Source organism: Gadus chalcogrammus, chromosome 22, assembly GCF_026213295.1.
Source record: "Gadus chalcogrammus isolate NIFS_2021 chromosome 22, NIFS_Gcha_1.0, whole genome shotgun sequence".
In the NCBI taxonomy this organism is placed as follows: Eukaryota; Metazoa; Chordata; class Actinopteri; order Gadiformes; family Gadidae; genus Gadus; species Gadus chalcogrammus.
In genome coordinates, this window is record NC_079433.1 from 18942776 (window position 1) to 18958872 (window position 16097).

At 47.6% G+C, this 16097-nt stretch overlaps 1 protein-coding gene across 2 annotated transcripts in view; it reads right to left on the bottom strand.

Annotated features, from left to right (window-relative positions):
- The window catches only part of elmo1 (engulfment and cell motility 1 (ced-12 homolog, C. elegans)), an 84161-nt gene that overhangs the window by 54675 nt on the left and 13389 nt on the right, over window positions 1-16097 (bottom strand). The window contains exons 1-2 of one of the 2 annotated variants that reach the window (XM_056582292.1): window positions 10794-11842; window positions 814-994 (exon numbers count right to left, since the gene is read on the bottom strand). In XM_056582292.1, coding sequence (XP_056438267.1) covers window positions 814-891 — 78 coding nt within the window. In that variant the 5' untranslated portion in view covers window positions 892-994; window positions 10794-11842. Of the gene's footprint in view, window positions 1-813; window positions 995-10793; window positions 11843-16097 lie in introns of those variants that run through there. The other variant, XM_056582294.1, reaches the window with a different exon arrangement.

Sequence of the window (16097 nt, forward strand, 5' to 3'; positions counted from 1 at the left end):
CTCCATATCCAGCCGTCGTATTGAAAGAATCACATCGTCTGGGATGGATCCTGACTCTGTGTCCTTACTGTATCCGATATGTCTGAAGTGGAAATGTTTGGCGAGCACCTTCAGGGCGTTATATCTAGTTTCATGACGCAGAATACCTTCTACTTTGTACACTTTCAGAATCCTGTGAAACGGAGATTAAAGGTTACCCTGGTGTCTGCGATGGGAACCATTTCAGGCTGATGAACAGCGAGTGGGTGAGTGAGTGTTACCTCAAGTCAAGGTGACGTACATCAACTAGCTGTAATCGGTTGAGCTGTTCACTCATTTAGCAGACGCCTGGGTCCGAAGCGGCTTACGAGTGAATTAAGTTCCGGTCTGAGTGAGGTTGTGTCTTGCACTTTGCAGCTTTCCTTGTTTTTGATTGTATCGCTTCACAGGAATGTTTTTCAAACGACATTCCTGTCCTCCACGTTCACATGTTGAAACCTTTCTGTCACTGCTCGTCTCGGCCGAGACACAGCAAGCACTTACAGTCGCTAGGTTAACCCATTGCTTGTCTACAACAAAGATAGCTAGGATAAGATGCTACACAACCAAGTACTTTTAATTTTTTTATAAAAAACTAAAATTGTGCCAGGACGGACAACATACTGGACGTACAACATACAATAAGTGTGTACATTCAGTGCCAGGACGTACAACATACAAAGAGTGCCACCTGCGTAGGAGGTGTGGCCTAAGCAGAGTCCTGGTAACTCTGAACAGGTGTGTCTTTGTACCCCTTGTAGCCTCGCCCGGTAGACGGGCGGTACCAGGACTGACCTGGTCGATCTCCATGAGCTTGGGGAAGGCGTCCGGCCACTCGATGGCCACCTTCACGATGTCTGCCGGGGGCGGCATGGCCCGGTCGGGTGGGGTGGGGGTTAGGGTCTGTTGTTGGGTGGGTGGGGGCAGCGCTGCCTCACAGCGCTCGGTCTCAGCACAACAGCAGGCTCATCCAAACCTGCAAAACACAGAAAAACAAGACATGAATACATATGAGAGACAGAGAGAGAGACGGAGAGAGAGAGAGAGAGAGAGATCAAGAGATATAGGTAGAGAGAGAGAGAGAGAGAGAGAGAGAGAGAGAGAGAGAGAGAGAGAGAGAGAGAGAGAGAGAGAGAGAGAGGTTTAAGAAAATTGAGCTCATTAATCAAGTTGTGCGAAAACTCCTGACTTACAACGCAGATGTAAGATGAGGTGAAACATTAAGTCCCGAGGGAAACTCATGCATAAACTCGTATATACAAGGGAAGTACCAAAAAATAGAAAGCAAAGTGAACACATAGAAGAGGCACTGAACATCTGCTACAAATCTAAAAGTAATGAACGTGCATACTGGGCTATGCATAGTAACGTGGGTCATCTCGGTCCTACACGGGACCACGCGTACCTCTGTGGGTCGGGGATGCTTTTAACAGACTGTTCACGCACAGGGATCGAGGCAGAGTTTTTAGTTGCCGTGACGATGGCATGGATACGGCGTGCGTGCGCTCTGAGCTTGTGAACCTCAGAGGAGACACCTTTCCGATCCGTGTACGAATAACGGCACGAGGTTCCCTGATGGAGTCATTCTTTGGTTCACTCCTGCTCACACGACTCTCCCACCCTGTAAACCAGGCTTCACTCTCAACGTGGTCTACAGGCTCGGGGTCTGCAAACCAGGCTTCACTCTCAACGCGGTCTAAAGGCTCGGGGTCTGTAAACCAGGCTTCACTCTCAACGTGGTCTACAGGCTCGGGGTCTGTAAACCAGGCTTCACTCTCAACGTGGTCTACAGGCTCGGGGTCTGTAAACCAGGCTTCACACTCAACGTGGTCTACAGGCTCGGGGTCTGTAAACCAGGCTTCACTCTCAACGTGGTCTACAGGGTGGGGGATCTCTACAGCGACACCAGCCCTCTCCCACGGTCAGCCCAAGAAGAAGATAGCCCCGTCTGTCTTAGAAAACCAAAAGCTATTTTCTGCATTGAATCCGTAATGTCGGATCGGTCGCTCATACGCATGCATGACCACGTTCTCTTTGCAGGTGCTCTCTGAACCTTCGCCGGAAACAGTCTCTCTTTCAGAGAGAGAGAGAGAGAGAGAGAGAGAGAGAGAGAGAGAGAGAGAGAGAGAGAGAGAGAGAGAGAGAGAGAGATGGAGAGAGAGAGAGAGAGAGAGAGAGAGAGAGAGAGAGAGAGAGAGAGAGAGAGAGAGAGAGAGAGAGAGAGAGAGAGAGAGAGAGAGAGAGAGAGAGAGAGAGAGAGAGAGAGAGAGAGAGAGAGAGAGAGAGAGAGAGACCATAGGAGGAGAATATTTATTCAACACAGATTCTGTCATCGGCGTACAGAAGGCACAAGAATGAGGGGCTTAGAGAACACCCTCCGTCCCTGTGCTGCTGAGGAGGGGGGGGGGTCTATATCCGACAGAGCAACAAGCGAGCGGATTGTCCTAGCCCCCCCCGTGGCTTCCTCTGATAAGTCATTTAGCAGACCTGGTGCTGGGCTGTGAGTCCAGACCCTAGCCCTGCTCCAGCCACACAGCCAGCGCTGCCGTCGGGCCATTTGGGGAGCATTTAAAAAGCCTCATTAGGCATCACTACACGCACAATGATGTTGACGATGATACAGATATACGCATGGAGGGAGGTAGTGTGTGTGTATATACACACATACATACACACACTTTATCTCCCCTCATACGATGGAGAAATATAGATATAGATACAGTGTATAGCTATAGATATATAAATATATAAGGTAATGACCCAATGCTGGCTGGCATAATGAGCCTCATTAAATGTATCTATGTAGATCTATCTAGATCTAGTTCTACAAAGAGAGAGAGATCGCAAGGAAGATATACACGTAGCATCACATGCATCGCACATGCATACACCATGCCCCTAGTCTGTACCGTCGGCTACCCTCCTCCCAAAGCCTCATGGGCCATTTGCATATCTAAGCTCCGCTCGCGATGCGCGCCCCGCTGCCGTGCACGTGGCGCGCACCAGGAGCCTGTGAGCGTGACGGGGGGGCCACGCCTGGGCACGGCGGCCCCTCACGGCCAGGCGGCGGTGGACGGCAAGCTGCAGCGTCCCTCGCTGTAGCTTTCGCCGTGCAGCGTGTGAGTCAGCCCATAATAATCCACCACACTGCCTTAATTCAAGGGCCCGTTGCCATGGCACTGCCTCCATCATCAATAGCCGGAGAGGTGGCTGTCGTCAAACTCTAGTCACGTTTGTTTTCCCTCCCCCCCTCCCCCCCCCCCCCACCTTCCCTGACTAGAATGAGTCACCGGGCTGCCTCTCCTCACTCTGAACCCCTCCTCCTCCAGGCAGGAGGAGACGAGCGCTGAATGTGTTTTGATTAGTGTTTACTGCGGGTTACGCAACACGCCGCTGGGTAACACACCGCCCTGACAATCACCGGAGTGGTCCCTCCCATCCTCCTCCTCCTCCTCTTCGCTCGCATGTGTTGGAACCATGAACCCCACCTTCCTCCTCCTCCTCCTTCTCATTGGTCAGATGTGCCTCCATGCTCCAGTCACATGGATGGATCGAACTTAATGCCGTTCAGACCAAGCAGATGACTGGTCGTCTACATCATGCAGGACGCTCAATTACAAAATACACACATGAAGGAGGCTCCATATTGAGCTTTGACAATAGTGTGTGTGTGTGAGTACGTGTGTGAGTACATGAGTGTGTGCGTGCGCGAGTGTGCAAGTGTGTTCAGAACACAGCCATAAGCCAGTGGATGAGTAAGCGAGTACGAGATGAGCAGTAATTACACCAGTGCCTGTGTGAGTATCTTAGCCTCCCATTGTGTTCCTGGGACTGCTTTGCCCTTATAATCAATCCCTGAAGTGACTCTGATGATTCACATCAACCTATTTACACTGTGGATGGTGGCTGGTGACTGCCAACACCCGTTATATCAGAGGGGCGAGCGCATCAAGCATCCGCATCGGTGTGTGTGTGCGTGTCCGCGTCTCACTCGATATCAGAGAAACCACAACACTGAAAAGGTACTCTGGTGTGCAACGAGTTACGAGGCAGGCTAATGAATTAAACAAGCTGCATTACAGACAGTGTGCGCATCTTTCTCCTAGGCATCCTCTGAAGCTCTGGACAACACACACACACACACACGCACACACACCATAGCATCCCCTTCGCTTCCCCCCCACTCCTCCCTCTATTTTTCAGACTGCCTCACCCCTTTCCCTCAGACTTATGTTCCCCTCTTTCCATCCATGCCTTCCTTACCACAGCACCCTCTCACTCCCTCTTCATTTGGACTAGCTGTCTTCTAAAGAGTGATGCCTTTCACTAAAACTCAACAAGAAAGAGGCACATTTTGCTGCATCATATTAAGATTAAATAGAGAGCGGGAGAAACAGAAAGCAGAGAGAATCACTTTCACACAGAGTATCAACAACCACCCGCCTGTGAAATGACCCCCGGGCCTATGTTTCTTTGCGTTAGTTACAGTAATGTACCGCGATACGATAACAAGCCCTGGAAGGAGCCAACGAGTAGGCGCTGGGTCGGGGGCTGAACCGCACCCGCTGTGGAAGATTTAGCGTCGGCCATCTCTTGCCCTGTACGCCTTCACCTAGGGTGTAAAGGTCAATGCATTTCACAAACGCACCTGATCAGAGTCACCACTGGCACAGCGTTTATCTTGACAGGGCAGGGGGGAAAAGGTCATTCAGTGTGATTATTTTTTATCACGGGAGACATTGCCATGTGTCTCACACACACACACACACACACACACACACACACACACACACACACACACACACACACACACACACACACACACACACACACACACACACACACACACACACACACACACACACACACACAAAAAAGGGCAAACTCCGGTCATTTAAACTTCTGTTGAACCAGAACAATCTCCGTCTCAACAATCAGACATCCAACCCCCCCCCTCCCCTCACTGATAGAGGGCTGGGTCAGGTTGCCCCCTTCTACCCTACCCCCAGAATGATCTGGAAAATGAGCTGAAAATACCCCAAACACCTGGCTCTCATGTTTCCCCTTTTGAAGCAGTGTGTGTGTGTGTGTGTGTGTGTGTGTGTGTGTGTGTGTGTGTGTGTGTGTGTGTGTGTGTGTGTGTGTGTGTGTGTGTGTGTGTGTGTGTGTGTGTGTGTGTGTGTGTGTGTGTGTGTGTGGCGGGGGAGGATGTCCTGATCCCGCAGAGGTCAGAGCAAAGGAGAGCAAAACATCAATAAAAGGGTTGAGAGTGTAAGAGGAGAAGGGCCGGGTGGAGGGTGGAGGTGGAGGGTGGAGGGTGGAGGTGGAGGGTGGAGGTGGAGGGTGGAGGGTGGAGGTGGAGGGTGGAGGGTGGAGGGTGGAGGGTGGAGGTGGAGGGTGGAGGGTGGAGGTGGAGGGTGGAGGTGGAGGGTGGAGGGTGGAGGTGGAGGTGGAGGGTGGAGGTGGAGGGTGGAGGGTGGAGGTGGAGGGTGGAGGGTGGAGGTGGAGGTGGAGGGTGGAGGGTGGAGGGTGGAGGTGGAGGGTGGAGGGTGGAGGTGGAGGGTGGGGGCGCTGTTTGGGTTCAACTCAATTATTCATGATGGGTAATGTGAGCACCCATGCTGTTTGGTGGTGGTGCGGTGGGTGGGGCTGAGGAGGTGGATGGTAGTGGTGTTGATGGTGGTGGCCGGTGGTCCGCCATCTTCTTGGAGGTGAAGATGGTGGAGGATGTGATGGTGGTGAGATGGGTGGTGGTGGTGGTGGTGGTGCGGTGACTGGGGGTGCGGTGACTGGGGGTGATGGTTGTGGAGGTGGTGGGGGTGATGGTGGAGGTGGTGTTGGTGCGGTGACTGGGAGTGATGGTTGATGGTTGTGGAGGTGGTGGGGGTGGTGATGGTTGTGGAGGTGGTGGGGGTGATGGTTGAGGTGGTGTTGGTGGGGGTGGTGGTCGGTGTGTGTGTGTGATAACTTTGCACTTGGAAGAGAGGCAGCTGCGACACACACCGCACAACACGCAAAACTTTTCCACCACTTCTGACATCCTCTTCTGTTTCTGTTGAACCCAACAGAGAGACAGCGTGTGAGTGATGGGGCGCCAACATGATATGGTGACGCGGGGAATAGAGCATGCTCCCCAGCCGTCTTCTTTCAGGATGTGAAATTAATCGTGTTTAAAACTTTAGAGCAGAGTAGACGGATTGGGTTCCCCCTGAGAGAAATTTCAGCGTCAAGCGCCAGCATGAATCTTTATTCAACAATTTGTGCCTTTTCTGAATTAATTCATGGCGGAAATTTCTTTACGTATAGGAAATTATAATTATTTTTGAATTACTATTAATTATTCAACTGTATTGTTCATAACTTTATTCATATTCAAAACATTACAGGTGTTTTGGGATGGTTTTTTTTATAAATCATGTAGGCCTACATCTGAGAGAATGACAACTAACGTGCCTGCGCAAGCGCGTGTGACTGTGCGGCATTTTCTTGACACAGACATCGTGTACAAGCCCATAACTTTAAGGATTGATGAGTAAGTATTTAATCGTGAAAAAACATCGTTTTGACGCTAGTGAGTGTTTAAAATAATGAATGAATGCAGGCGCGTGTGTGTGCATCTGTCGCATGCAAACTAAACACGTAACGCATACAGTCCATTGCAATGTTATGCCCTGTTTACACCTACCCGATAGTGGGCCCCGATGGTGCCCGATGGCTAAATCAGCAGCTATCGTTATAACATCGGCAAATAGCGTGGTTGCATCGGGAAACACCGTTACTCTTCCCGGGAACATCGTTAGACAATGGGAAGAAACGGGCGAAGAAATGCTCAATGATCGGGCAACATCGGGCAACATCGGCAAAGAACGAACATGTTTGTTAATTTTGGGTCTATCGGGGTAGAATCGGTTACCAGGTGTTGCTATGGGCTAATCGGCTATAATCGGGAATAGAACGGGAGTATAACGTAAGACATCGCAAATCGTTCGAGAATTTTCCCGGGCACATCGGCTATATTCGTTAATCTTCCGCGCTTTATCGTGTTTTATCGTCTTTATATCGGCAACCTCAACACACGAAAGACCCTCGAGAACCCTAGACAAATAACGATTGTGAGTGACCAGATTGTGTTAAGGAAGACCCTCAATCTGCCACTTGGGTATAAATAGGGGGTGATGGATGGATGTCCTACTTTTATAATTACAGGGTACATCGCCCATTTAGAACCGGCGTTCTATTATTATAAAATCGCTATTGTAATATAAATAAATATATAAATAAATATCAGTCTAAACCAGTCTCCCCTTTGCCTTCTCCCGAAAGGACGCCAAATGACGCGTCATTCGAAATGACGTCAAATGACGCCAAACGCACTTCGGTTGTCTTCCCTGGCATAAATCGTTATGTTATCGTTATAACATCGGGTATGTGTAAATGCTACCCCGATAAATTGACCCGATCATACATTTTTAGCCCGATGTCACCCGAATCACCCCGACTTCCACATCGGTGGTCCATCGGCCATTAGCGGCCATTAGCGGGATGGTGTAAACGGGGCATTAGCGGGGGGACAAATGCATATTATGAACACAAGTCGATAAAGATAATATATATGGTAAGAAACGATGTTTGTTAATGTATTGCATTAACAAGTTTTCTTTGCCGAAATTTACATGACGACTCAGTCATTTTGAAGTCGTCATGAAAACGTTATTCCATGTGTGAATTAGGCCATATTATTTGGCCAAAAACTGAGCCATTTGAAGTTTGAATTTCCTGTGGTCATGCATCTGTCTCAGCGGAGACTGGAAATGCGTCGTCAAAATATCAACTCGTCAGGTTCAAATGCGCTCATGCCTCTCAAAGGGGGTGAGAGATGGCACTCTTGTTGGTTTATTTCATGTTACGCCCAAAACACACCTACGGGTATTCAGACCAACCTATTTTAGATTTCGTCGGGCGCAAGAGTAATTTATCCGCGGGTATAATAGCAACAGCGCCAGAAATCCGCCCACAAAGTCTGCGTTTCAGACCGTTCAAATAGGGCCCAGAGAAAGAGACAGCGAGGACAAGAGAGAGCCAATGTGTATGCGTGTACATTTTGCCGCCTGTCAACTTCTTCATGTTACTTGGGGTCTCTCTGGATCACTAGCTAGGAGGAGGAGGAGGGTGTGGGTTCAAAAGGTCTGGTACTGGCTCCTCAACTGACACCTCTACAAAGAACCAGCCACAGGCCACAGTGTGTGTGTCTGTGTGTGTGTGTGTGTGTGTGTGTGTGTGTGTCTCTGTCTCTGTGTGTGTGTGTCTCTCTGTGTGTGTGTGTCTCTCTGTGTGTGTGTGTCTCTGTGTGTTTCTCTGTGTGTGTGTGTGTGTGTGTGTGTGTGTGTGTGTGTGTGTGTGTGTGTGTGTGTGTGTGTGTGTGTGTGTGTGTGTGTGTGTGTGTGTGTGTGTGTGTGTGTGAGCCTTCAAACAGAGGCTTCAACGTCCTTCATCTGACCATGAGGACAAAATAGATACCAACTCTAGGGTGGGGTTGCTTTGAGCAGGACACACACATTCTCTCTCTCTCTCACACGCACACACAGGTTTTGGGTTGCTCCCCTGTGAGCTGTTGTGCGTGTCCGCGATTCCCAAACACAGTTTCAAGCCCATTCCCGTGTATGCATTTCCCTCTCTTGGGGGACACCTTAATACATGCCTGTGATACGACTCCACCTACATCCCCTAGAGTGACAAAAAGAGTTTATGCTTGGGCAAGGCCCTCCACGTGGGCTGAACCCAATCTCTCTCTCTGTGTGTGTGTGTGTGTGTGTGTGTGTGTGTGTGTGTGTGTGTGTGTGTGTGTGTGTGTGTGTGTGTGTGTGTGTGTGTGTGTGTGTGTGTGTGTGTGTGTGTGTGTGTCGTCCAAAACACGCCATGGCTGTACGATACAGTTAAAATGAATCCTATTGAGAGATTGGAAGTAGGGTGGGAATGACAATTTTGACATGACAATTTTCAACGACTAATGTCATGCGACATTTTAAAAACATGTTGCCCATGGTATCTCAGCAGTACTTAATAATGCGGTAATACATTTACATTTGCACATTTTACCCGTATCCAAAAATTGCAGCTCCTCCGATTTTGGATTTTGAGCAATATTGAGATTATGATAGTATTTAAATTAATTCTGCCCTACAAACTTGCCCACACACACACACACACACACACACACACACACACACACACACACACACACACACACACACACACACACACACACACACACACACACACACACACACACACACACACACACACATTTAACATTACATGTAAGGATACACACAAACACACACTCTTCCGATTAGTGTGGTGATAAGCAATGATTGAGTAGAACAGAAATGTGCAAAACTGTTGTTGTGACGACAGCATGGGTCTACTTACTGCGTTACAGCAAGGCCCTACATACTGCATTACAGCGAGGGCCTACATACTGCGTTACAGCAAGGGCCTACATACTGCGTTACAGCGAGGGCCTACATACTGCGTTACAGCGAGGCCCTACATACTGCGTTACAGCGAGGGCCTACATACTGCGTTACAGCATGGGCCTGGCTACATACTGCGTTACAGCGAGGCCCTACATACTGCGTTACAGCGAGGGCCTACATACTGCGTTACAGCATGGGCCTGGCTACATACTGCGTTACAGCGAGGCCCTACATACTGCGTTACAGCATGGGCCTGGCTACATACTGCGTTACAGCGAGGCCCTACATACTGCGTTACAGCATGGGCCTGGCTACATACTGCGTTACAGCGAGGCCCTACATACTGCGTTACAGCGGGGTACTTAGGCTTACAAACAGGGTTGTTTTTGGTGGGGGAGGCTTTGCTCACAACCACAGCACTCAGGATATCCTGTCCCTCGCGTTGACACTTCCAGCCAATCGCACGACAGACCAGCCCGTGCAAGAATGTCATCGGGCTGACATATTTCACATCTTCATGTGGAAATCGGCCACACACCAGTACCCCTGTGACGGAAACTAAGTGTGTTCTGGATCGTGGATGTGTGCTTTGGTTAGTTCATGTCTGCAGGTTGGCTTTCGGAGGTAAGTCTGAACGCAAACAGGAAATGAAGTTTAGAATGGACATTTTCTGCAATGCGGAGCGACATGTGAGGGTCTAGAAATGTACTAAGTGTGCGTGTTGTGGAGGGAGCGATTTCACGAATCGACCAAAGTAAGTCTGAATGAGGAGAGACCCTTGGATAATACTGAGAACACACCCATGAAATCACAACACGACCGAGACAGCCACACAGCTCTCTGCTCATGGATGTTACCGTTAGTATATCAGACAGAAAATAGCAATAACAAATCAACTGCATGAATATGTCACTTCCCCCACTCATCAAGGAGCATTCCCCACACAGTATCCCCCTCCCCCACACAGTATCCCCCCTCCCCCACCGGCCCTTGTGAAACCTGCCAAAAGGAGATGTCTGTTGGGGAGTTGGTCCTCTGCTGCTCCCGTCACTTATGAGTTTCCAGTCCCACCACACACACACACACACACACACACACACACGCACACACACGCACACACGCACACGTGAAACGTCCCAACGTCCCTTTTTGGCGTTGAGGCGTCAAAAGCAGCAGACACAACTTGAAGGTTATGTCGGACAGAGTTCGATCCACTGAGAGATGCACTTATTCCGCAAGCCTTCGAGAGTGAGTGAGTGAGGGAGGGAGAGAGACTGATTCTCAGTGATCAGGACTCACCCGGAAACCGTGACAACAGGAGAGCCGGCCTAGCTTGTTCCAATCAGGGGTCTTCCTCTGCAAAGAACTGCTGGATTCCAACAGCAAAACAGGACTCCGCGAGTACCTCGGCGAAACGTCTGTAAGAAGTTTTGCTTGTGTTGGATTCTTATGTGACCTGCGGTCCCCACAGATCGACAAGAGGGTCTTGGCTGCGGCATGCGTCTAAAGCCAGCGGCTTCACAACAGTTTCGGCATGGACAAATTTCAACACAAAAGAAGACTGAGAGGAAGAGGGAGTGAGAAAGAGAGTGATAAACAAGAAGGAGGAAATGGGTGTATGTCTAGAATAGAGGAAACAGGTTGGTTGCCGGAAAACTGAAAAAAAAAAAATCTAAGTAGGGGTTGATACCGGAAGAGAGCGCAAGAAGAAGATGTAGGCAGAACTACTCAACAAGGAGTTCCGGCCCGCTGGTAGAAATCGACTTGTGAGACCAGTGTTTTGGGCTCAATGATGGTAATATATTGGATGTATTAAAACAAGTTCACCCTCCACTGTGTTCTACAAAAGCTCACATGAAACCAGACAGCAGCGGTTATTAAAGCTAGTCGGCCAGCATGTGAGACAACAGCCAACCAACACTATTTTTTCATCCCAACCGAATACATCAATACAATTAATTCATAAAAATAAATGTTCCCTATCAAACTCCATTCCCTCCCCAGAGACAGACACTGTGTGCAGTCAGGCTGAGGTTTTTAGAGTCTGCTTCCTGCTATAACCAATGGTTTTCAGGAGGGACAAGGCCCACGTTTCGCTGAAGTCGGCAGAGGAGACATCACAGTTGTTTTTCTGCGCTGTGCATTCCCATATGACGTACCTGTACCAAGGTGTGTGTGTGCCCGTGTGTCTCCCAAAGACCACACTTGTCATCCGTCATTGGTGTCAATATCATTTCAGGGATCAATAATAAAGATTATCCTACAGTATCGCATGACTTGCTTGCTGAAAAAAGAAAAAGGACAATGGCCAAACTTATAGGTTCAATAACTGTTAAAACAGGTCACACTTATAACTTGGCCAACCAAATTATTCAGTTTGGCTGTGGTTAAGTCAGTGTCAATACAAAAAAATGCATCCATCTTCACTTTGCCCACCACACTAAATAGTTTGGTTGTGCTTCATGAAAAGGCTCAGCGCCCTTGCCCTGTTCGCTGTTTAAACTATAAATACTGCAGCAGCCCTCCAAACTCTGCAGCCTTGTGCAGCCCCTGTGCATTATAAAACATGGCAGCATGTAAGGAATGACAGGGAGCATGCACCCCTATGGCCCACCACCGTGTCAACTCTCACAACATGTCTGTTACCCCGGCCCCCTCCTTGAGGCCCCACCACACTGATCACACACACCTGGAGCGTCTACACACCTCAGAGCGGCGAGGGCTTTGCCAGCACTGCATGCTGAGCACCAGGTCGTTGGTTGTCAATTCTTTACCGCAAGGATATACTTCCAGCGTTCATCAAGGGTATTATTATACCAGGGTCCACATGCTGAGCCCTTGAGTTGGATTCTTATAACATTGGGTCAGGGTAATCACAAGGTATTCATCATATATGGCTGAACTGAGCCTGTAATTCTCTGTGCAACTGTTGTTTGGTTTTTCCCCTTATAAGGGCGGGTAAACACAGTTTTAGCGAGAGAACGACCAACTACGAGTTCAAATAAACTGCGAGCCGTAGGCGACGGTCGTCAAGGTTTTAGAAAAAAACACACATATTGGGTTCTGTAGGAGCAGGTCAAGGGGTGTCGTCTGAACCAATAGAAAACTAAGACTCTGGGAAGTATAGTATTTAGCTGGAAGTAACACTCTAAATCTAAATCTACATATAGCTGACTCTTATATCCAAAGCGACATAGAACCATTCATTCACGCACACCGACGGCAGAGTCTTCCACGCAGGGCGACAGCAGCCAGCTCGTCAGGAGCAGTCGGGGTGAGGCGTCTTGCTCAGGGAAACCTCAACACCCAGCTAGGAGGAGCCGGGGATCTAGCAACCTACCGGTTACCAGTCAACCCGCTCTACCTGCTGAGCTACTGACTTCTTAGACTAGACTTATGCATGACCTAGACTTCTTGTATTTTACTAACAATTTCAACTGTTTAACAACTTTATGCATTTTTGTCAAAAATAACAGGTAAATGTTCCCAACACTGCACATAAGAAACAAACGGTGACCTTTAATAAAAATACCATTTGAGTGTTGTTGAGGGAAGCAGTCACAACACCTAAGTCGCATTTACTTCAACATTAAAAAATAAATCCATTAAATAAATCGAAATATCTTTGTGGTAAAACAGTACTACGGGATCAAAACCGACCAAACTACCTAAATGTTATTCATTTTGAGACATAATGGGTTCACTTTAAATAAACTATGAAAAGGCCATTTGCATCCACTCAAATCCAAATATAGAGTCGATTTCAGTCGTAAAGAGGGTTATGTAAGGGTGACATGAAGGGTCAATTTGACATGCTTTCTAGATAAAAACACAATAGATACAGTGTTCACAGCAAAAAATAATCTCCTTGGGTTTAAAAATAACATGACCCTGCTATTGCATTACATAACTCAATAGCCGCATGTACGCGTGTACCTGATCAACTTTAGGAAAGAGGGAGAGCTCTTCCAAACCAAACAGACCGCAAAGGACTTAACCTTCCATGAAACTTTAATACTGCTAGTGTGAGCAGGAGGGAAAGAGAGTGAGTGAATGAGAGAATATGTATGTATGTATGTATGTATGTATGTATGTATGTATGTATGTATGTATGTATGTATGTATGTATGTATGTATGTATGCATGCATGTATGTATGTATGTATGTATGTATGTATGTATGCGTGAGTGTGTGAGTATGTGAGTGAATCAGTGAATGAGTGAGTGAGTGAGTGTGCATTTGTGTGCGCACTTGCATGTGCATGATGTGAGTCACTCAGAAATAGCAGGCTACGTGAGTCACTGACAGTGACCCTGTGTTCAAGCATCTCTGCTGGAAGCCGTCGTATTTCAGGCTGAACAGCAACACCCAGTATGTCATCCAGGCAGACACAGAGGCGGGCTTTGTTTCATCAAAATATTGCCCCTTTTTGTCCACGCACTAAAAGGATGACCAAATCGCGTTTAAGCAGAAAGCAACAGCCAAGAAGAATACACAGCATGTGAGGATAATCCATTGAGGAAAATACTGGCGAGATCGTAAGAAGATGTTATGATAGTCTATGAACTACAATAAGAGGCCCATTTCTGGTGAAATACATTGCAGCTAACGGGTGGTGAAAGATTATTCTAACATTTCCTCAGACCCAGTATAGCGGACAGGGACTAATATTTCATCAGTAGAAAGGGGGAAATAGTCTTTATTTTCCTCCCTGGAAGCTATGTTAAATAACAGTTTGCCATCAGCCCTCCGTGGCCTTGAGGATCAGACTCCAGCGGGGGATGGAGGCTGATGAATGCTTTGGTGTAACCATGATGTGGAAAGAGGAGCGGGTTCGGCCGACGGAGCCGCCAGTGTTTTCTAGAGGTTCTGGGGGCGGGATGCGGCGGCCCTGGCCCGGGGCCTAGCGGGGTCTTTGGAGAATGCGGTAAACATAGTTGTAGCGTTACAGCGAAAAGCTGGAGAGCGGTCCGAGGTCGGCTCAGGGAACATGGGGATGAGGGGTTGGGGGTAGGGGGTTTGGGGGGGGGGGGGTTGGAGCACTGGGGTCTGGTGGTCTCCAGTGAGCCTATGGACTGTGGAAGGAATTCAAACCCCCAATGTTTATGGCACTACAGGGCCTAATTGTTCCGTCAAATTAAAGGGATAAAAACTGTTCTTTTAATGATCGGGATTTTCCATGACTTGGTTTTATGAACGAGAGACCCCTGAAATGTTATGTTACAGTATATTTAAGAAATAAACAGCCCATACATCATGGGCCGTTTATTCTATTTTTTAAATGCCCATCCATGGATAGTCTGGTTAATTTGATGTTCAGCAGATAAAAGCAGTAAATATTTAATTATTATTTAATATGTCAAGATTTGCATTAACATTAAATTACAACTCTTGATAAATAAATGCATGAATTTATATCATATTCGTATCGTTGCCTTGGCTTGGCAGCTTTATCTGACTCACTGGACTCACGTTTGCTTGATTCATTCAGCTGTACAGAATGTTAAGGGAACCTATAAATAAAACCACACTCGCTCGACATTCAACACAGTTCCGGATGCTTCTCGGATAATTTATCATCGCCTCTCAAACTGAACTCAACTCTTCGTTGGTACAGTCACCTTCGGTAGGATAAAGTCTCATAGAAAGTAAAGTGTTGTACAGAAACATGTTGTTGTAGAAAAGGCTCTGCATCTTAAAACATGTAAAGGCGAACAAAGCTATCTTCAGAAAAGAACATGAAGATTTACAGAAGGATAGAGAGGACGAAGAGAGACACATTTCAGTGTTTGACCGCCTCTAAAGTCACCAGGGGTCTCGGGGGGGGGGGGGCATGCTTCAGGGGTACATGCCAACCTGAAAATGAGGAGGGGGGATGTGACACAAAAGCCCTGTCAGGTCACGTGACAACGACTCAAGAGGAATGGAGCCGCTTGATTGGTCAAAGAAGGAAGTCCAGGGAAACGTGTTATAGGTCTTATGTCTCCAAGGACGGTGTGTGCGTTTGTCTGTTGTGTGTTTATGTGTATGTGTATGTTTTTGTTTGTGTGAGTGGGAGAGGCCTGAGGCACTTTAGAGTATACAGGATGATACAAAATGCAGGGCTTATTCCATTGAGAACCAAAGCCTAAAAATACAACCCACATATGAAAAAAATGAAAAAAGTGAATGACTATAAAAAACACACTGCCACAGGAGTGGTTATGAAACTTGGCCATATAAAGAATGAAGAAATAAAGAAAAGAATTAGGTAATGACGTGACTTCTTCTATGTTTGATATTGTGTAACTAAATAAGCCCATGCAACTGTAGCGCAAAATCAATACTTCTTTCCAAATATAGCTCAGATTCAGGTTCTCAATGCTTTAAAGTAGCACACACACCGTGGATGTCGAGTCAAAAACCTGTTCTGTAAAGCTTTTCGTTAGAAGTATCACTTACAGTATCACTTAAGACCATGACCTTTTAAAGATATATACACACAGAGATGCATTAGAAACACGCAAGACCACAGAATCACTGACATCCTTAGGAAAGACCATTAAAAACAAACATTTTGTTACGCTTATGTATCGTTGGCCTTCTCATGAGCTGGTGCCCACA